Below are 20992 nucleotides of genomic sequence, written 5' to 3' on the forward strand. Positions count from 1 at the left end.
TCATTTCCTGTTCATTTCCCTTTCATTTCCTGTTCATTTCCCTTTCATTTCCTGTCCATTTCATGTTCATTTCCTGTTCATTTTATGTTCACTTCATGTTCATTTCCTGTTTTTTGTAAACAAATTTAGTATATTTTTCATGCCACTAAGGTATCTTGATTTGCCCTCAAAGTTCAAATGCATCAACAGCAGACGTTATTACCTACAATTGCTCGAAACTATAAATCCAAGATAGATTATACAGGGTGGCCCACAAGTGACTACCCACACGCAACCTCTTAATAACTCACGTAATTCGTCTCCAAATTGCACAAAAATTTCAGAGATTATAGATATGGGTCAAACTTAGATTTCCTGAAAGTTTCGTAAGCCACGCCCAATTACAGTGGGCGTGGCGTGACACTCCCTCTTTTTCACTATTGTCTTCATAAAATGAGAACGCTTTAAGCTAAGAACTCCAAATTTTTTGCACACATTTGGCTTGATAATTTAAAACCTTTCCCAAAGTTTCAAGTTCTTTGTTCAAAATTTGGCTGAGTTATGACCATTTCAAAATTCATCGGAAATGTGATCCGAGCACTCAGTCAGTGATCTCTGCACTCAATCAGTGATCTCCTCACCCAATCTGATCAAGAGTAAGGCGTTAGCTGTATTAATGAGGTTCATTAGGCTTTACCAAACATACTGAGGAGATGACGACCTGATCATGATTGATTGGATACCGATAATGACTTTGCTAGACAGGAAAACACCAAATTCTTCGTAAAAGTAAGGTCCTAGGATTCCACGAGAACTGATAGCGCACCAGATCGTGACCTTTTCAGAAAAATCAGGAATCACGGTCTAAAAGTTGGTGTTTCTTTGTGATCCGATAGGCCCGGTTAGAAAGATCTTGCTTTAGGATTCGTTGAAGGGATGTTCTGCTGAGGTCTAAGGCAGGAGCTCGTTTTCGGGTGCCAATTTTAGGTGTATCCATCACGTCACAAACAACCATGGTGATGTTTTCTTCAGTCCTCGCAGTTCGTCTTCTGCCGACTCTTCGCCGATCGTTCGCAGAAAAAGTGAACTTGATCTTGTGATGCATATCAAAGCAGCTTTTCCGGCAAGGGGATGGTCGGTTGAATTTCATTTGAAATTGTCGTTTAAGCTGAGGACAGAACTCCCCATTCTCTTTGTTCAGGTAGACAAACAATCGTTGTTCCGCAGTATAGGGAGGATAGTGAACCATTTTCGATAATTCAATGGATAGTTCATTCCTTTTTATCGATTGTAAGGAACGAACCTGTGACTAGCAGGGCTAACAAGCCCTGCAACCAATCAAGCGGTGCATGTGAGCCAAACAGGCCATTAACCAAGTGCAGAGATCACTGACTGAGTGCTCGGATCACGTTTCCGATGAATTTTGAAATGGTCATAACTCAGCCAAATTTTGAACATTGAACTTGAAACTTTGGGAAGGGTTTTAAATTATCAAGCAAAATGTGTGCAAAAAAATTGGAGTTCTTAGCTTAAAGCGTTCTCATTTTATGAAGACAATAGTGAAAAAGAGGGAGTGTCACGCCACGCCCACTGTAATTGGGCGTGGCTTACGAAACTTTCAGGAAATCTAAGTTTGACCCATATCTATAATCTCTGAAATTTTGGTGCAATTTGAAGACGAATTACGTGAGTTATTAAAAGGTTGCGTGTGGGTAGTCACTTTTGGGCCACCCTGTATTCAACACAGCCACAACTAACAGATAACCTCATCTTCCAGGTCTAACGTACAAAACAGACAGCAAGACGAAATCACTAGAAAAACTAGAAAAACAGATGGTAGTACAGCACCCGGCACTACAAGTGGAGATAACCTCAAGTGAAGCAGAGTACGTGACCCTGGGTGAGGCTGTGTCCTACCTCCTTACTGTCACACACCTGCCTGGCTCAGTAGCTGACGCCCATCAGATACTGCTCAATGTGGAGTTGTCTGTTCCGGGGATTTTGAACTGTGAGGAGCAGAGTTTGTCTGTTTCTCAGCTTTCTGGAAGGAAGGTTCAGGTGAGTTATTGGTGGGCCCTCGTGTGAGTACACGTGTGAGTACACGTGTGAGCCCTCGTGTGATTACACGTGTGAGTACACGTGTGAGCCCACGTGTGAGCCCACGTGTGAGTACACGTGTGAGCCCACGTGTGAGCCCACGTGTGAGTACACGTGTGAGTACACGTGTGAGCCCACGTGTGAGGCCACGTGTGAGGCCACGTGTGAGCACACATGTGAGTACACGTGTGAATACACGTGTGAGCCCACGTATGAGCCCACGTGTGAGCCCACGTGTGAGTACACGTGTGAGTACACGTGTGAGTACACGTGTGAGCACACATGTGAGTACACGTGTGAGTACACGTGTGAGCCCTCGTGTGAGTACACTTGTGAGCCCACGTGTGAGTACACGTGTGAGTACACGTGTGAGTACACGTGTGAGTACATATTGTGTGAGCCCTAGTGTGAGACTACTAAAGGTAGTTGCAATTATTCAGAAATATCTATACCCTCACAAAATGCTATCCAACAAGCTCATAAGATTAAATTCATTCTGGATCAACTTATCAGAAACAGATTTTATTTGTATTTCCCTCACAGATATCAGAAGATCACCTGGGAGTTGGAGAGGTTCTAAAAATACAGATATCAGCTACACCCACCTCAGATGACATGCTTCAAAACAAGATGAAACTTCTTGTCACTTACTCCTATCAAAGTTGTCCAGCCTCTTTCTGTCAAACGTAATTTCATATTCGAATCTTTCTTTTACCTAGCTTATAATAGTATTTTCAAGGAGATTTTCTGTACGGAATTGCTGGCAAATAATGTTTAAACGCCATTTCATAACCGTTCAATATTGCCAGGTATGGTTTGGTATCATCGAAGGAAAGCATTGGCTTGAAGATCCACTCAAGTGACATTGGTACCGAGTTCCTGCCGTCCTGTGCCGCTGTAAAACACCCCTTCTCCCTGAAGATAATCCCCGTAAGGGATGCTGACATCTGTGAATACAACGCCACAATTACCCTCCCCAGCACTGAGATAATATTTCAGTCTGTTGTGACATCTTCCCAATTGCCAATATCTGTTAAAACAGAAGGTCAGAAGGTCAGAATTCACTTCGATTCACCCAACCAAAAAGTCGAAAATTTGGAAGTTGTCTTTGATTCTGAGGTTGAAAACCCAGGGAGGATTCATACATTTGTACTGAGATCGTCTTTCAAGATGTGTGATTCTGACTTGATCATGGAAGAAACCACCAACCCTTCTATCGAGATAGCAGATGCAGATGTTGATATCACTATCACAGCTTCTACACCGACTGTTCAATGCAAAACAGAGTTCACCTACAAAATATCTCTTCAATTTGACAAGCCCATCCCTGTATACGGCCTGTCAGTCAGGGTTTTCAATGATTTCGTGAAATTTACCACCAGTGACAGTAGAATCACCCAAAATAACGACGGATTCACTCTTCTTGTGCCTCAACTGGACTCAGACACAACGTTCAATGTTTCTGGAACGGCTGAAGGGGTAACACTATCCACCGATACAACTGCCTCTTGGAGTTATCAATACTTTTCTGCTCGTGAAAATGGAAAGGTCTACTCAGGCTCATTCTCTCTACCCGAAACTAAGATAGACCAGCCTACGTTCACCTCATTCATTGAGAACAAAGTTGCCGGGAAGATCACTATTGGCGAAGAGTTCGTTTTTGGGATAGAGGTGATCACATCGGAGATGCTAACAGACTTTGTCATCAGATTACAACTGCCCGAGTGTAACGGTGATAAGTTATTTGAGGTTGTTGAAGTGCCGAGTCCGGTGGTAGGGGACGATGTTTTCCTAACAACCATTCCCAATCATCAAACCAGTAACCGGCTGTTGGAGATCTGGCTGCAGACTGACAACAGGGCTAATTCCTTCACGGATAAAGGAGATCTGTTGACTCAGAGAGTTACGTTTAGGTCGCTTTTCTCAATGTTACAATGTCAGAATACTAAATTTCCTCTGACTTACACTGTAGACTTTGGACTGGCTCCTAATTTTGAACGTTTCGATGATACTAAATATCTTAATCTCTCTGGTGAGTAATCATTGATGTTGTAAATTTATATTATTCATAGCAAATGTCGCAATTCTTTTCTCGAGATATAATGAAATTAGAATTATAAATAATCACAAATAAATAAGCAGATTTGCTATAACAATCTGCCTTCAGGACCTGATCTGAAGACAGAATTCAGCATCATTCCATCGTTGGAGAGGTCACGTGACGCAAAGGATCTAACACTGTTCGACCTCAAACTTTGGCACACTGCCCAATCATCTGCCCCTGCTTATAACATTACTGTGGAACTTGTAAGTTTCTCAGATATTTTGTATAAACATTGTGGTATTACCTTTGACTCGTATGTGACTTTGAAATTTTTGCTAAAAGTTAAATTAAGACAATCGACTATAATGTCTGAACGAATCGTTATAATCACACTGGACATTTTCTGTTCTCAAACTGTTACTTAAACAGGTGTGTGAAGAGTTGAACGTGCTGAGTTTCAATATAATGACGCCTCCTCCTCTTGGTTTGAAGCAGGGCGCTGTCTCTGTTAGGTTCGCAAGGCTCTCTGTTGGAGAGACCTTCACTGCCATCGTTAGGTTAGTTTGTTAATAATTTACTGGTTTTACAGCGTTAGGTTAGTTTGTTTATAATTTACTGGTTTTACATCATTAGGTTAGTTTGTTTATAATTTACTGGTTTTACATCGTTAGGTTAGTTTGTTTATAATTTACTGGTTTTTGTGTTGATTTAGGTTGTACATATTGTATTATCTGAGTTAGAATAGTGAGAAAACTGAACAAATTTAGTTGGGCATCTAATATTTATATTATTGCCATCTTTCAAATCAGACGACCTGAATACACCGCATGATACTTTGTGATAGAATAAAAATTCCCTCTAAAACGACCCGGGAATGTTAACCCAATGTTAATAAATTTGCCTCTTCAGGGCGGAATTGAAGCAAGATGTACTGGTGTCACGTGCTGTGACATGTGGAGGCAAGGTGGAGTACATGTCCAGTGATAATGAGCCCAGCCTCAACTACATTTACACAACCACATTCGAGTCTGATGAGATTCAGTTGGCTAAACCTGCTGTGTCTCTGTGGGATGTGGGCAGTCAGGGAAATATTTACGATTACAGGTAAGATAAGATATAAGGTGGATGCCACTTATATTATCAACCTCTTTTTAAACAATTTCTCCCATTTTTGCAAGTAACGTTAAGTGATCTTATGGAGCCATTGATAAATTTTTATCAAGGTGAGTACTGACTTACTGAGTAGTTTGTTGGTCACCTATCTCTTGTAAATGTACCTCTCTTAAAATGAACCGTTTACTCATTAATATGCTGATTATATATGGCATTAATAACTATCATAACTGTTGAATATGCAATATATTGGTATGTAATGTGGCATTATTATTAATGTTGAATAAGCTACAAATTGTTATATTGTGGCATTATCATAAATGTGGCATTTTCATTAATGTGGTATATTTCATATTATATAAATATCTCCGGGATTTCGACGCGGGATCATATTATCACTCAACCCGGCCCGCTGTTAGATAAACATCTCAAGGTGATATCATCCCGCCCCGCAAATTCGTATAAACCCGGCCCGCTTTTTAGTCGTAACTGATGTTTATCATTCAATTCTCCGACTTACAATAATCAATGATACTGCTGATTAGAACTCGATAATAGTAGAACAGTTAGACGCGCGATCACGTGGGCGCGTCACGTGCGTACCACGTGCCACCAATAGCATACGCCGAGTCTATACCACGTGACACGAAAGCGCACCACGTGATATGAAACATCGTAACCGTCCACTTCTTTTAAACGCAAATTCCTGGGAACGTTGCCAAAGCAGCTAATTCTTGGAATTTCTCCAACGCGTGGCGTGAGAAGTTGGCGACTAGCCAGCTACCCTTGTCCGTGCCCTAAAAATAGTATTGTTTTGCTTGCTCTCCTTCCAGCTCTTGTTCCTGCTAACGTTCAAGCTATTGCTCCACTATGACAGATCGGTTTGACATTCAGATTGATGAACTGCTTTCCAATCGTGTTCCGGACAGTACAGTTAGAGTCAACAACTGGGCTCTAAACAAATTTAATTCTTGGCTTCAGTCATCCAGATTTGCTCGTGACTTCAATGACTTTGACCAAATTCCTGTTGAACGACTCAACTACATTTTAGAGTGCTTTCTTGTTTCTGTTGGATTTGACTTGAAGATGAAGACTATGTATTCTGTCTTTACCGCTTTAAACCGAAGATTGAGGGATTGGGACGAAGATTTGGACCTTTTCACAACGAAACGGTTTGCTCATTTCCGTAATGTTCTCGATGGATACTGTAAAACAAAACAATCTGAGGAGGATACTACAGTGAAAAAAGCAGACATCATCACAGAATCGGATGAGAAGCTACTATGGAGAAAAGCTTTCGGTGTAGAGACAGGAAACAAACTGCTCTTCACTCTCATTTATCTAATGACCAAAACTTTCGCTATAAGAGGTGGAGATGAACTTTATCAGATGAGTAGCGACTCCATCACGATACAAACAACCAGTAACTCCCACAAGATTACCTACACAGAAAGGAGGAGTAAAAACAAGCAACCAGGACTCCAAAACATCAACAAGCAGAAAAAAATAGTCACACATTACGACCCTTTAGGAAAAACCAACACCCTGGCTTACTGTCTTCTGCTTTATCTCCGCTACTCTCACCCAGATGTCACATCAAAGAACTCAACCCTCCCGCTCTTCAATCACCCTCACAAATCTCCTATTATCCTTGGTGGACATCCAATCTGGTAAGTTACTGTGCTGTTAAGTCATGAATTTCAATGTTGAATAATAAATTTTTCCCAAGTATTAATATTAAATTTCTTAAAACTTATCGTGCTCCTAATTTTGAACGTTTCGATGATACTAAATATCTTAATCTCTCTGGTGAGTAATCATTGATGTTGTAAATTTATATTATTCATAGCAAATGTCGCAATTCTTTTCTCGAGATATAATGAAATTAGAATTATAAATAATCACAAATAAATAAGCAGATTTGCTATAACAATCTGCCTTCAGGACCTGATCTGAAGACAGAATTCAGCATCATTCCATCGTTGGAGAGGTCACGTGACGCAAAGGATCTAACACTGTTCGACCTCAAACTTTGGCACACTGCCCAATCATCTGCCCCTGCTTATAACATTACTGTGGAACTTGTAAGTTTCTCAGATATTTTGTATAAACATTGTGGTATTACCTTTGACTCGTATGTGACTTTGACATTTTTGCTAAAAGTTAAATTAAGACAATCGACTATAATGTCTGAACGAATCGTTATAATCACACTGGACATTTTCTGTTCTCAAACTGTTACTTAAACAGGTGTGTGAAGAGTTGAACGTGCTGAGTTTCAATATAATGACGCCTCCTCCTCTTGGTTTGAAGCAGGGCGCTGTCTCTGTTAGGTTCGCAAGGCTCTCTGTTGGAGAGACCTTCGCTGCCATCGTTAGGTTAGTTTGTTAATAATTTACTGGTTTTACATCATTAGGTTAGTTTGTTTATAATTTACTGGTTTTACATCGTTAGGTTAGTTTGTTTATAATTTACTGGTTTTTGTGTTGATTTAGGTTGTACATATTGTATTATCTGAGTTAGAATAGTGAGAAAACTGAACAAATTTAGTTGGGCATCTAATATTTATATATTGCCATCTTTCAAATCAGACGACCTGAATACACCGCATGATACTTTGTGATAGAATAAATATTCCCTCTAAAACGACCCGGGAATGTTAACCCAATGTTAATAAATTTGCCTCTTCAGGGCGGAATTGAAGCAAGATGTACTGGTGTCACGTGCTGTGACATGTGGAGGCAAGGTGGAGTACATGTCCAGTGATAATGAGCCCAGCCTCAACTACATTTACACAACCACATTCGAGTCTGATGAGATTCAGTTGGCTAAACCTGCTGTGTCTCTGTGGGATGTGGGCAGTCAGGGAAATATTTACGAGTACAGGTAAGATAAGATATAAGGTGGATGCCACTTATATTATCAACCTCTTTTTAAACAATTTCTCCCATTTTTGCAAGTAACGTTAAGTGATCTTATGGAGCCATTGATAAATTTTTATCAAGGTGAGTACTGACTTACTGAGTAGTTTGTTGGTCACCTATCTCTTGTAAATGTACCTCTCTTAAAATGAACCGTTTATTCATTAATATGCTGATTATATATGGCATTAATAACTATCATAACTGTTGAATATGCAATATATTGGTATGTAATGTGGCATTATTATTAATGTTGAATAAGCTACAAATTGTTATATTGTGGCATTATCATAAATGTGGCATTTTCATTAATGTGGTATATTTCATGTTATATAATTGGTATTTGGTATTTTCATTAATGTGGTAATACCACATTGGTATATTCTGCATAGTGATATTTATGTGGTATTTTCAAAGGAGTGGTACATGCAACATATTGGTTTGTGGTAGTTTTGTAAATTGTAAATTGAAATTCTTGTTGTTTCCAAATCGCACAATTTACTTGAGATGACAAGGCACAATCTGCTATAGGTAATGACTTAAGAATTTGACAGTTTTATAATGCTTCAATAGGAAATTTAGACAGGAAAAACAATAGAATTAATGATTAGAAGCAAATAAGTAAATCCAAACATACGAATCATGTTGTAAAATAATTCAATTTTTAATTTAAAATGTTCAATAATGGAAGAGCTTAGCATCACATAATCAATAATTTCAGTACAGGTCCTTCCAGTCACAGTCGTTTAGTCATCCTCTAGGAGATGCAAAACCAGACAGCAAGATGGTTTTCTGACCAAAGACATGTACATGACCATATCAATCAGGTTCTGATCCTCATTTCGATATCTCAGCATGTCGCTCCAAAGATCTCCAACTGAAGCATCAAGGGTATCACTGCACATAAGTTGCTCAATATTGTCGATAGTGCTGGCCATGTCAAACTGCCTTTTCGAGATTCTATCCAAATACCTTGTGGTGTGTCTTTTTCTTGTAGCTAGATGCATTGGACATCTGTCATCACAAATGTTTGATCTTTCGATGATATCAAAAACTTGTATTTTAATATCACGTCTGATGATGTATTCGAGAATCATGCACTCAAAATTTTCATTACCGCGTTGATATCGATGAGAGCAGAACAACGAAAAGATGGTATCCAGAATTTTTTTGGAAACATCTTCGCAACATACCATTAACCGCATGGAATGAAGGAGATTGGTGGAAATACATTTACGAATTTCATTCTTATCGTTCTCTTTCTTCCTTTGAAACCAGTCTTCATACGCTTTGACGTTCATGATATCTAATATTTTGGTATGGTCGTTTCTTTTGCTGCACATTTTCTCTGTCACGATCCTGAAAAGCTGATACAAAATTTAGGAAAATTATAAAAATCGCTTTTGGTTCCCCAGTTCATTCAATTTTGGAACATCCACGGTAGCATTTCTGCTGGAAAGTAACAGTGTAAATTATCAGCAGTTTGCACTGTACCTGGTTGATGACAAAGTAGTCTTCTTCTTCGCTGTGAATGGTGATTCCCCAGTCCTGATTTCCCGAGCAAAGATACATCTTGACCATTTTTGATGCAAATGAAAGGTCCACAGTCTTGTCTTTTCTATCAGCATATCTGTAATGGGACTTTGTATATGTCTACAGATTGTCGCCGATTATGGTTTTCCTGCTGAGCCAATTTATTGCTTTTCTTATTTTCAAGCAAATCACTGAACTGTAGAATAGTATTGATTGATAAATAGTACGATTTTAAATCACTTACTTGATTGATGTTATTACTGTGAACCCAGAGAAAAACAAAATCACAAATACTAATTTAAAGTTAGACATCAAATGTTTTGTTGATCAGAAAGTTAGGTATGTAAGGACTATGTAGGGACAATGCAGCTGAAAGCAGGGAGGCGAATAAAACAAAGTTAGGCTAATGGTATGTGGTGCACTGGTCCATTGGTACCCAGATAATACAAATATCATTAAACTGAAGAGCTAACGGGTAATTATCCAGCACACCTGGTATTCAGGTTAGTTGCTGGAAAGAATCAGCTGTTGAAAGTTTAAAATAGATTTCAAGGCTGAAACAATGTAAGAATCGAAAGGATGGTCTAATAAATAATAGTCTAAGTCTATATTAAGAGGTATTAAAACTCGGGCAGTGTCTAGATAGCCCGACCCCTGTTCGCGAACAGTTGTTCGCCGAACAGGTGTTCGTGTTACCAGATCATATGACTGCTTAATTTTTAAAAAACCCCTAATTCGCTTTCTGATTCCTGACAATGTATTTTGTCGAGAGTATCCTAAATCTACAGTTGAAAGAGGTAAGCTGACACATTGTTTTTTCAGAGTGGAAGTGGAAGTACCAGAAGGAAAGCTCTCATCACTGATAATAACCCTGAATGTGGGAATGGGTATCTTAATAAAGGAGTGTCAGATTGATCATCTCTCCCTGACTTCCACTCATCAAAACGCTGTAATTATAAGTAACGCCGCTGCTGAAGTTAACTTGGGGGAAGTCTATAATAGACCTGATAATTTGTGAGTTTCTTGTTCCTATGATTTCTAACTTCTAAAAGATTACTTGATTTTCGTTGAAACTTAATTGGACATTTCTTTTGTAAACAAAATAGTATTTCTCATGCATCGTAGAATGTCACCGCATTATTTTTACGCCCTCAGAAAAACCGAGAAGGATAAAGTTTCCCTAAAGATAAAGTTAGAAAAAAGCCCATTTCCATTCGCTGACCTCAGCCTTGTATACACCACCCTGGACGGTGAAAGAACTAAAACTTTTGCTGTTTCCTGGAAGGATGAGTGCAATTTGCTGGTTAGTGCTAACCATCCGTCAATTCCCGGCAGCCTTTGATCCACTTTCTCAAGTGAAAAACACAACTCTATTTTAAACTCCTTTTGTAAAAAGATTACAATTCTCTGTAAATATCGTCTCTGATTATTTGATCACATTTAGTCGGCTCGTTCAGTTCCATATCAGTGATGATCTAGCCCCGTTCCACCCTCAGTCCCATCAAACAGCACTGCAATTTCTATATCTCTTCCTTTTATCACAGCACTGTACTTGTTACTGTGCTTTAAAACCTGTTGCACAATAAGATATAGAAATGCAGCTGACCGAAAAAAGAGAATATCAGCAAGCAAATTCACAAGCAAGTAGAGTGTAACAGGTTTAAAATAAGCGCCGGCTGTGTAGTTAAATGGTGTTTTTACTGATCGTACATCACTCATAATGTAGCATGTGTCATTGTACATCTTTTTATCGGAAGTTTAACAAGGGAAATTGTGCATGATTTTGATCCGTGACGGTAAGGGAAAAGTATTTCTATTGATTCATAGAAATTGAATTATTGAGAATTCTAGATCAAAAAATTTTAACAATAAAAGGTCAGCGAATAAACATTATGCAACAAACGAGTTTGTTATCTAAAGTGAAAACCACAAATGCCACGAAACTCAATTTTCATTCCACTAAGCACAACAATAAAAACTATATATTTTCAAAAAGAGAGAAAGGAACCCTTAAAAATAAAATCTCACCCAAACTCACACTCTTCAGTTGAATCTGGTTAGAAGAGACGAGACGGAGTTTGTGGAAGGAGGAGACGAGATCAGGTACGATGTGGTGGTTTCACACGATATCAGATCTCAAGTTAACTGTGTTAACGGCAGAATATTCCTTCTTCTCGACTACTGTAAGTTGATTCTGGACCAATGTTTTCCTCTTTGCATGTGCAGTTTGCATTAATTTTATAGATTTAAAAAAAGGTGTTCGGTCCTCTCGAAAATGTCAAGATTTAGTTATTTATCGGGGTTATCGAAACATTTGCTTGAATCATAAATTTATGTCATAAGTTAAATTCGGTTCAGGTGACATCCAGATGCCAGAACAATTGGAAATCAGAAGTAAAAAGGGCATTCGTAAGATGGTTTATATCGAGAAAAGCGAGGAATCTGCAATATTTGCATTGGACTCTATCGAATTAGGTATAACTTATAAGAAATCGGTTTACAAATTTACAGATTGTCAGCTTTCACTGTTTACTATAAACTTATTTCATGATCATCATCGTTGATTATATCGAATAATTCTCCTCAGGAGACGAATACACAGTTCCGATAACAGTCCACATCTCGGACACCATCCACCCCGGCACCAAGATCTCCCTCCAATCCTACATCATGTACAGGTCGGACTCTCCGGGTGCTCTCCAGAGGAGAAGCAAGACCAGCTACCCTGACAGTGTGTTGAGCAGTGTGCCTCAGACTACTGCTATTCTGGTGACACAGCACAACAGTGACGCTGTCTCTATTGGGGAGACGGTGCAAATATCGTGTCTGATATCTATACCTAGGGGTATGCTTGATCTGTCGGTCCATGCTTCTGGCGATGGAACTGATTCAGTTCTCATGACGGGGATCTCAAGTAATATGACTTCTCTGACTTATGAGAACCTGCAGATAACTAAAGGTTTAAACCATGGGTTGATGAGCTACACAAAGCTTTACAATCCTCCTGAAGATCCTGTCCGTAATGTGCTCTTCACAATCGCACCTCAGATTTATGACTCCGATGTGAATGTGGACGGGAGAAAGCTTTCGTTGAGACTTGTCATAGGATATTCTCTTACAGAGAGGGATATGATTGAGGATGTCATCTTGTTTACACTGAAGATTGTCGAACCGGTTCTGGAGGTAATGTCTTCGGTGACACCGTCTCTGGAAGCAGAGCTTGTCTACATTACCTTGCACTACTCGCATAGTACTCCGCCATACCTGAAAACTTCCAGTGCTAACGCTTATAGTGTTAATTCTACCATATCTCCCGCCTTTTCTTGTACAAGTGACCACGCTGAGGTGTCTGTGTCCAGCAACACTGTTGTCATCGACGTTTTGGAACTCGGCCAAGAGCTTAAAATCCAGTTGTCATGTCAATCTTCTCCATCTATGGAACTCGGAAAACGCTCCGAGATTGTAATCGACTCAACTTACTCCAGCAACTCATTAAACGGACGCTCCGCACATCATCGAGTTAAAACTGGATTTGTCTACAAAAGCCAAGACCCTGTCCTAGACCTAAGCATCTCTGGCCTGGACGGCGAGAACAAGATCAAGCTGAATGAGAATGTCGCTGTTGAACTTTCCATCAGATTGCCAGTTGGTGTTTTTCCAGGTTCTAAAATGAACTGGAGGTCCTCTGAAAACTTATTGTTCGTGGTATACGAGTGTTTGTTTGAAGGAGCTGATGTCATTACCAAGATCTCCATGAATAGTCTCGGTCAAGTAGCAGAGATGGGACCGTTAGTGAATGATGAAAGTGGACGGACTATCGTGTGTGTTGGAGATCTGACCACAGTTGGAGAACTCATGACAATGCCTGGAGGGGTGACAGTTGCAGTGAACTACGGTATCAACACTGCCATCATCTCACGAGCCATCCAGATAACAGTTCCCAGACTTCAAGTTGATTTTGAAGTAGCTGATGGTAGGGAGGTATCCGGGAATGAAATTATCACAACAAAGTTTACTATATCCCATATGGGGGAGTCGTCGGGTGATGCGTTTAACTTTTGGTTGAACTCTACTACAGACGGTGCTAGTATTGGTGGTAGTAATGAACTTAACACTCCTCTTGGACAGGTGAGATAACAAGTAAAGTTTGGTCAAATTTTAAAGATAATGATTTTTAACTGCAGCTGTACATCAAACTATTATTTGTTTTCTACATTAAAATAATCTGAAAAACTAATCTACATTCTTCCAGGTGACACTCTCCGATACCCGGTCCCTCAGTTTCACCCTAACAGTGAACCCTAATCTCCTCCCTCTCTCCCCGGTGTCCCTCACCACCAGATTCAGTTACTCGACTAGTCCTACTAGTGGGGCTTACTACACTCTCCCTGAGTTACAATTTAACGAGCTGAGGATCAGGGATATCAAGCTGGATGTCACTACTTGTCAGAACCAAAATAAGGTAAAGGGTACATTGTTATTATGTTTGTTTTGTATGGTAGTAAATAATGGCTGCTGGTTATTTTTCATAATTGTGTGATCTTTATAACTTTATAAAGGTTCATCGACCAACAGATGTTCTGTGCTGATATTTAACTGTTTAGTCAATAGGTATCGGTTGGAGGTCTTGGTTTCATCTGCATCACTATAACCCTACCTGTGTGCCGAACTGATCTTGATATCAACGTGAAACATCCCCTGTTAAACGATAGGGAACTGGCTGAGGTGGTTGATGGTGCAAAGGTTTTTACTTGTTACTTGTAGGATTTTCGTTTCTGTTATCAGCTATAGGCATGATCAATAATTCTGTAAATTTGATAAATGAAACATTTTCTTCTCCACAGGTCTCATCGGGCAACCCCATCTCCACATCCTTCAAACAGAGGGCAGTCCGGCACCTCATAACCAGAACAGACCTCAGTATCCAGGATATCACCAACACTGGCTCGGAGCCAGATACTCTGTCCTTACAATTGCCCATCCTCGTGTTTGCTGACGAGGAAGTTTACGATAATGATCTGGTGAAATTTACTCTGGTGATAAATCACAAAGTTTTTGGCGGGAAGAAGGAAACCAACGCGGAGGTATCTTTTACAGTCACAGAACCCAAGTTGAGTTTAAAGGTGACCATCTCAGATTCAAGTGACGAAAAATACCAAAAAGATGATACGATAACAATCAGCTACACCATCCGCCATACCCCAACTTCCTCAACTCCCGCCTACAAGTTAAAGTTAAAATCTAACAGCACCATGTTCCGTGAGTTATCCGCTGGTGTGATTGCCTCTAAACTGGAGAGTGGAGAGGAGAAGGAAGGGAGTGTCTCCCTAGTTCTTGGAGAGTTGCCAGAATTTGGGGCGGTTGAGGAAGTGAGGTTGGTGTTGGAGTATTGTAGTACTCCTACTGATGTGGGGAGGAAGTATTATCTGGTGGAGACGGCGGGTAGCATTGGTATCAGCGGTGTTTCAGGTAAATTTTATTATAAACTGCGGGATGTTCTCACTTTTCCACATTTTTGATGACATTTTCTTGATTTTTTGTGAATAGCTATTAAATAGCTGTCCATAATTCACTGACGATTTTTGAATTGCAGCATCCATTAACCTCTCCCACGAACGAATTCCTATTGGACAAACCTTCACAATTTTCGTAAATACCGACATGCCGAAAGGAAAAGGAGATGTGAACATAACCGTGAACTGTGAGGATCACTGTCAGTTCCTAACAGAGTTGAAACTGTTGACAGAGTTGAATTCAGCAGTTGTGAAAGGAAACACGTTGTTATTGTCTGACATGACCGGAGGTTGGTGTTGTACCTAGAAATCAGAATTGTGCCTCAAATCGGCGATCAATGTATTTATTTTTCTCTGCAATGAATTTCTCTTGAACTCAAGCCAGGCTTTTCTAATTTCTTCATTTTAGGTCGGGAGCTCAAAATGGAAATTAACGGATATTTGACTGATGAAAGCATGAAAAACGCTAACATAACAGTTGATATCAACGGCAAGGTTGTGACACATCATCTGATACGTGTTGCTGAGATTTCTCTTAAGTTTGAGAATCTTAAAGGTGATAGAAAGGTACCACTGCGACGTATTTTATTAGATTTGGATTGAAAATAATATTTGTATTGATTTATAGAAAATGTGCTGTAAATTGTTGTTTCCATTAAACAAAATTAAATTATCACTAAATTTTGTACAATGCGTTAATTAAGATATTCACATAATCTGGTTTAATTTTCAGATGGTGGACGCAGGTAATAACGTTGAGAAATCCTTCGACCTGGTCTTCAACGGTACCGTGTACGATATCAGAACCAGTCTCTCATGCAACTACACACATTCCACCGACTTATCTTGTCAAGATAACAATTGCACTATCACTGCAACTATCAGCAATAATATCCCAGATGCTACACCAGTCACCTGTGATCTGACTGTTACAGCTAAATCTCACCCTCTTTACGGGAGAGGCTATGAGTTTGTGGAGACTATTGAAATTGGTCACTCTCCGTCTGTAGAAGTTTCGTTGGAGCCAGTGGATAGTTCTCTATCTGTTGGGAACTCTCTTGAAAGTTTACTGAGGATAAATGTGTCTGAAGTGGTAGCATTTGTAGAGGTTGAGGTTCTGTGTGGAAATGACGAGGACTTTATTTTGACTGAGGTTGAGTTAGTTAGATCTCTTGAAAGCGTCATCGTGGTTGAGGGTAAACGAGAACTGGAGTCCTCGTGTGCCAAGATCAGCTTGTCATTCTCTCCATCGGTTCCTACTGACCAGCTGAAATATCAGATTGTTACCCTAAAGAGCAGCCTTATTCTCACCAAAATGAACAATAACCTGGCAGTAATGAACTACAAAATCATTGTCGGATCTGAAGCATCAGACCTATTAACACAGAAAATATCAACCTGTACTCCAAGTGTTACCATAGATTCTTCTCTCGTATCTTCTGGGTCACCGTACATCAAATCAGAAGAAGAGATATCCTACAAAATCCTTGTCTCCAATACAGCCAGCTGCTCTTTCTTCATTAAAACTTTGGAATACCTCATCAAGCCCACTGATGCTAGCAACATTGAAAAGAGAAATGTTAATATTCAGTCTGAGGAGACGCTAGAATTCCAATTTGATATCAAGATGTTTCCGGAGAAGCTCATGATGCTTGAACCTGTGTTGACGGTTCTTGTTGGAACTTCACTGCTCTCTGAGTTTTCTCTCGACATCAGCCGGTATACATATTTCTTAATCGTTTGAGTAGTGTTAAATAAATTTTGTAAAATGAACGACAATTAATCCCTTGACGTGATCATTGAGCTCGTGAGATGAATTTAGCTGAGACATACGTACATTTAACATATAATTTTCAGCGATATGGTGCTGCCCCGAGCGTACCTTATCTCACCGGTGGTTATCCTAACTCCTCCTCAATTCTCTCTCCTGCCCCATGAGGTCCTGAAGGTTACACTAGACCTATCTATTCCTTATCTTGTTGGAGGTACTGGACAGATTGATGTTACTAGTTCAACTATTGGGTGTGTCCTCCTGTTCTCGAGTATACGTTTTACAGGTGGGTACCGTGGGTTTTTTCATTCAAGCAAATCGAGGATGTTCAAAGGGTGCAGGATGTTCAGCGCGACAAAATACCGGTAGACATTATTTCGTAGGCCCTAAAGTTGCTCCTCCAGATCCAGTCTTACCCTTCAATTGGATATAACTCAATAGCTGAAGTAGCTCTGTAAGACTGGCCTCCAGCTCGCCATTTTTTCCTTTTCACCCTTTTGAAAAAAGGCACTAGTGAAAGGTTACGAATGGAGGTTTTTGCAGAAAAACGTGGATTTTGGAGAACGAGATAGGTTTTTTTTTGGAAAACGAAATTAGATATATACAGAATAGTATTACAGGTTATATATTATGAAAATCATCATTGCAAAAATAAAACCCAGTCCATGGGACTGGAAAAATTAGTTGACTTTCGATTCGAAAGAGTTAAATTCTAAATCATCCATGTTAGATAATTCGTAAGTTTTGTTTGAGGTATTTCTTGATCCTCTAATACACAATAAAATTAATTTCCTAATTAAAAATGATAATTTACACCGATAATAATTTATAATATCGTTGTAATTCTGCTTCTTCTTATAAGCAAGTTTGTTGCAAAGCAGTTTCTCAAATGTCCTGGCTTGAGGTCCCATGCCACCCGTTACTGAATATATTAATGGAGCGAATGACCCGTGCTCTACATAAAGTATTCTCTCGTTGTAGCATCGTGTTTTCTGTCTCTCGGCGTTCTCCATTGTCTTCTTTGTCGAATGTTGAAGGTAGGAATTAGAATTAGGATTAATTACCTTAACATCGAAAAAAGCCACTTGGAGAACGAGATAGGTGGGTTTAAATATGTCGTGTGTTCGTTCGTTACCATGCAACGAAAAAGTTGGGCGCGCGCGAGGATTGCTTGCGGAGATGTGATGTATAGATAGCCTGTGATCTATGAATGCGCGGCGCGACTGTGTATATGATGCATGTAATGTATAATATTACTATTAGGTAATACACCCAATTTGTACGTGGCACGCGTAGTGTATTGGTGTGTACACGAGTATAGTTTACCTTTGCTGATAATTTCTTGAATTACAGATACAAGTTAAGTTCTACGGCAATTGAACTGAATTTCAAGTGTTTTCCGTATTTGATGCATAATTGATCAATATTATTATCATGAAGATTGAAGTGAGCTGATTGGAACTTATAGTAATACTTAAATTTATAGTAAATGTGAAATGGAAATCTAGCGTCCGCCAAAACGAAACAACGGGCGCAATTCTTGTTGAGTTTCAACTTTTCACTTGCAGGTTATTGTGTGTACCTGGATACATATTTGCTTTATTATCAACCAATCGTTATAAATGCCTGAAGGGGGCGGAGGTTTCGTTTCCTTTAAATAATAAATTTGTATCATGGAATTATTAAATATAAATTTTCAGGTTCAGATCTATCAGTTTCCCAGCTATCATCCCGTGCTATCCAGATCCAATCCTTCTCCGTCTCCAAACGTAGCCAAGACTCATACCTCCTCACGTCTACCTCCCTCCTATCCCTGATATACACTCTGGAGGTGCCAGAAGAGCGGGATCAGTACGAGATGAGTCTCACTACCACTCTGGGAGAGTCGGAGGTGGCGATCAGTAGGACGGTGTGTAACATTCTATCATTCAGTAGTAATGTTTGATTAGTTGTTAAGTTAAACTGTTTTAAGCTAGTGAATTATTTAATAAATATCATGTGATCGAAAAAATCATACATATTAGATAATATATTATCTGGTATTTCTTTGGAAAACGTAATTTTTGTACAATGTTGGAATGTGTTACAATCTGCAACGAGTTGAATAACTCAGTTTATCTGACAGGTTGAAGTAAGGACACCTCGTCTGGTGGTGAAGATGGAGAGTGGAGACCGAGGTGTTGGGTACATTCCTGGAGACATTGTCTTGCTCTCACTCACTGTGTCGGTCAGTAATCTGCATGACTTTCAGGGGACCGTAGGAAGTTATTTATCTTAACTATCTGTATTATATTTTACTTTGTCAGTTAACCGTCACGTGATCATATCAAATATTTCCAACATTTCTCTAGAGATATAACATATATAAGAAAAAGAGTTATAAACAACAGTACAGGTTCTTGCTCACAATCCACTATCCTCAGCACAGTGAAGATTCGCGGAGTGACGCTGAACATCCCGTATTATTGGTTAACACTCCCCACATTTGTGAAGACAGCACTGTTCTTACTGGACTAGTTCAGGTACTGTTCCATTCTTAAAGTTAGTGCAACACTTAGTGTAACACTTAGTGTAACACTTAGTTTAACACTTAGTTTAACACTTAATGTAACACTCAGTGTAACAGTTTAATGCAACACTTAGTGTAACACTTAGTGTAACACTCCCCACATATGTGAAGACAGCACTGTTCTTACTGGACTAGTTCAGGTACTGTTCCATTCTTAAAGTTAGTGCAACACTTAGTTTAACACTTAGTGTAACCCTTAGTGTAACACTTAGTGTAACACTTAGTTTAACAGTTAGTGTAACCCTTAGTGTAACACTCCCCACATATGTGAAGATAGCACTGCTCTTACTGGACTAGTTCAGGTACTGTTCCACTCTTAAAGTTAGTGTGCAGAGCCAGTCAAGTTTTAAAACAAGCTGTTACTTTGAATGGTTGTTAATTATTCTGCGGTCAAAGTAGATCTACAGAAAAATTGATGACAGAATTAATTTAAAATCTAATTCTTGATTTATGTTTCGATCCAGCGTAAGACTGCTACAATATTGCCTCACTAAAGTTACTATATCAAACAAGCTAAATTTATACCATCTATGTTTCATAAAATGTATACCATCTATGTTTCATAAAATTTATTGCTCGGTAACATTCTAACACATTCAGGTTAAAACTATAAACAGCACGACACAATCAGTTTCATTACCAGACATCTCACTTGAAGAGGAGATACTTATCTCGATACAATGTGAGATACCAGACACGACTGATACGGAGGGAAAGAGTTACACCTACAACGTCCTTCTTAATTACATGTTGGTCCATTTTTAATGTTCTACATATGTGTTAAAATGTCATTTTGTTGAAGGGCCCGGGTTCAGGTTCTTACCTATTTCGCAAACTAAACGAGAAAAAATGTTTTTATGAATGACCATGTAAACTCCATATTAATTATCAAACCAATTTCAGGAGTCCAAGTTTTGATTCATCCGAAGAGGGTTGGAATTATAGTAAAGCTTTCCAAACAAACTTACAGCTTGGAGAGCCGGAGATAAGTTTCAACATAACAACAGTCCCTACACCGGAAACATTACAATCTATCAGATGCAAGGTTCGCATTGATTCGTCTTTATTCGTCTTTATTCTTTTTTATATGTCTTTATTCGTCTTTATTCGTCTTTATTTGTCTTTATTCGTCTTTATTCGTCTTCATTCGTCTTTATTCGTCTTCAAGAGTCATTCTGACTCTTAGTATTTGCATTTCATCTCCTAATTTATTAACCTGATTAAACTATATATATATATTAAACTATTTCAGGTTCTCTTAAGAAAAGGAAGCTCTGATCTGACAGTTTACCTGGAGCTCTCAGAGGATCTGTCAATACAAAAACTAAGTCTTGTGGAGGTGGGGGCATTCCTGTCTTTTGAAGATGATGACGTGTATGATGTGAGTCTTGATGATGGAACGTTCGTGGAGGCAACTGAAGATGGGCTTACTCTGTCCTTAGGTATGGTTAC

The 20992-nt window shown here is 39.2% G+C and overlaps 1 protein-coding gene across 1 annotated transcript in view; it reads left to right on the forward strand.

Annotated features, from left to right (window-relative positions):
• Window positions 1-20992, forward strand: part of LOC134818698 (uncharacterized) — a 38617-nt gene that overhangs the window by 3188 nt on the left and 14437 nt on the right. The window contains exons 11-38 of the mRNA XM_063828338.1: window positions 1757-2037; window positions 2620-2762; window positions 2886-4108; window positions 4244-4383; window positions 4550-4677; window positions 5030-5224; window positions 6223-6887; window positions 7178-7317; window positions 7484-7611; window positions 7925-8119; window positions 10510-10701; window positions 10843-10990; window positions 11735-11870; window positions 12046-12162; window positions 12275-13815; window positions 13940-14149; window positions 14299-14430; window positions 14532-15156; window positions 15281-15490; window positions 15610-15767; window positions 15934-16919; window positions 17058-17257; window positions 18672-18880; window positions 19097-19198; window positions 19395-19493; window positions 20141-20289; window positions 20444-20585; window positions 20793-20982. Coding sequence (XP_063684408.1) covers window positions 1757-2037; window positions 2620-2762; window positions 2886-4108; window positions 4244-4383; window positions 4550-4677; window positions 5030-5224; window positions 6223-6887; window positions 7178-7317; window positions 7484-7611; window positions 7925-8119; window positions 10510-10701; window positions 10843-10990; window positions 11735-11870; window positions 12046-12162; window positions 12275-13815; window positions 13940-14149; window positions 14299-14430; window positions 14532-15156; window positions 15281-15490; window positions 15610-15767; window positions 15934-16919; window positions 17058-17257; window positions 18672-18880; window positions 19097-19198; window positions 19395-19493; window positions 20141-20289; window positions 20444-20585; window positions 20793-20982 — 8784 coding nt within the window. The remainder of the gene's footprint in view (window positions 1-1756; window positions 2038-2619; window positions 2763-2885; window positions 4109-4243; window positions 4384-4549; window positions 4678-5029; window positions 5225-6222; window positions 6888-7177; window positions 7318-7483; window positions 7612-7924; window positions 8120-10509; window positions 10702-10842; window positions 10991-11734; window positions 11871-12045; window positions 12163-12274; window positions 13816-13939; window positions 14150-14298; window positions 14431-14531; window positions 15157-15280; window positions 15491-15609; window positions 15768-15933; window positions 16920-17057; window positions 17258-18671; window positions 18881-19096; window positions 19199-19394; window positions 19494-20140; window positions 20290-20443; window positions 20586-20792; window positions 20983-20992) is intronic.

This window comes from Bolinopsis microptera, chromosome 7, assembly GCF_026151205.1.
Source record: "Bolinopsis microptera isolate Bmic1 chromosome 7, MBARI_Bmic_1.0, whole genome shotgun sequence".
NCBI lineage: Eukaryota > Metazoa > Ctenophora > Tentaculata > Lobata > Bolinopsidae > Bolinopsis > Bolinopsis microptera.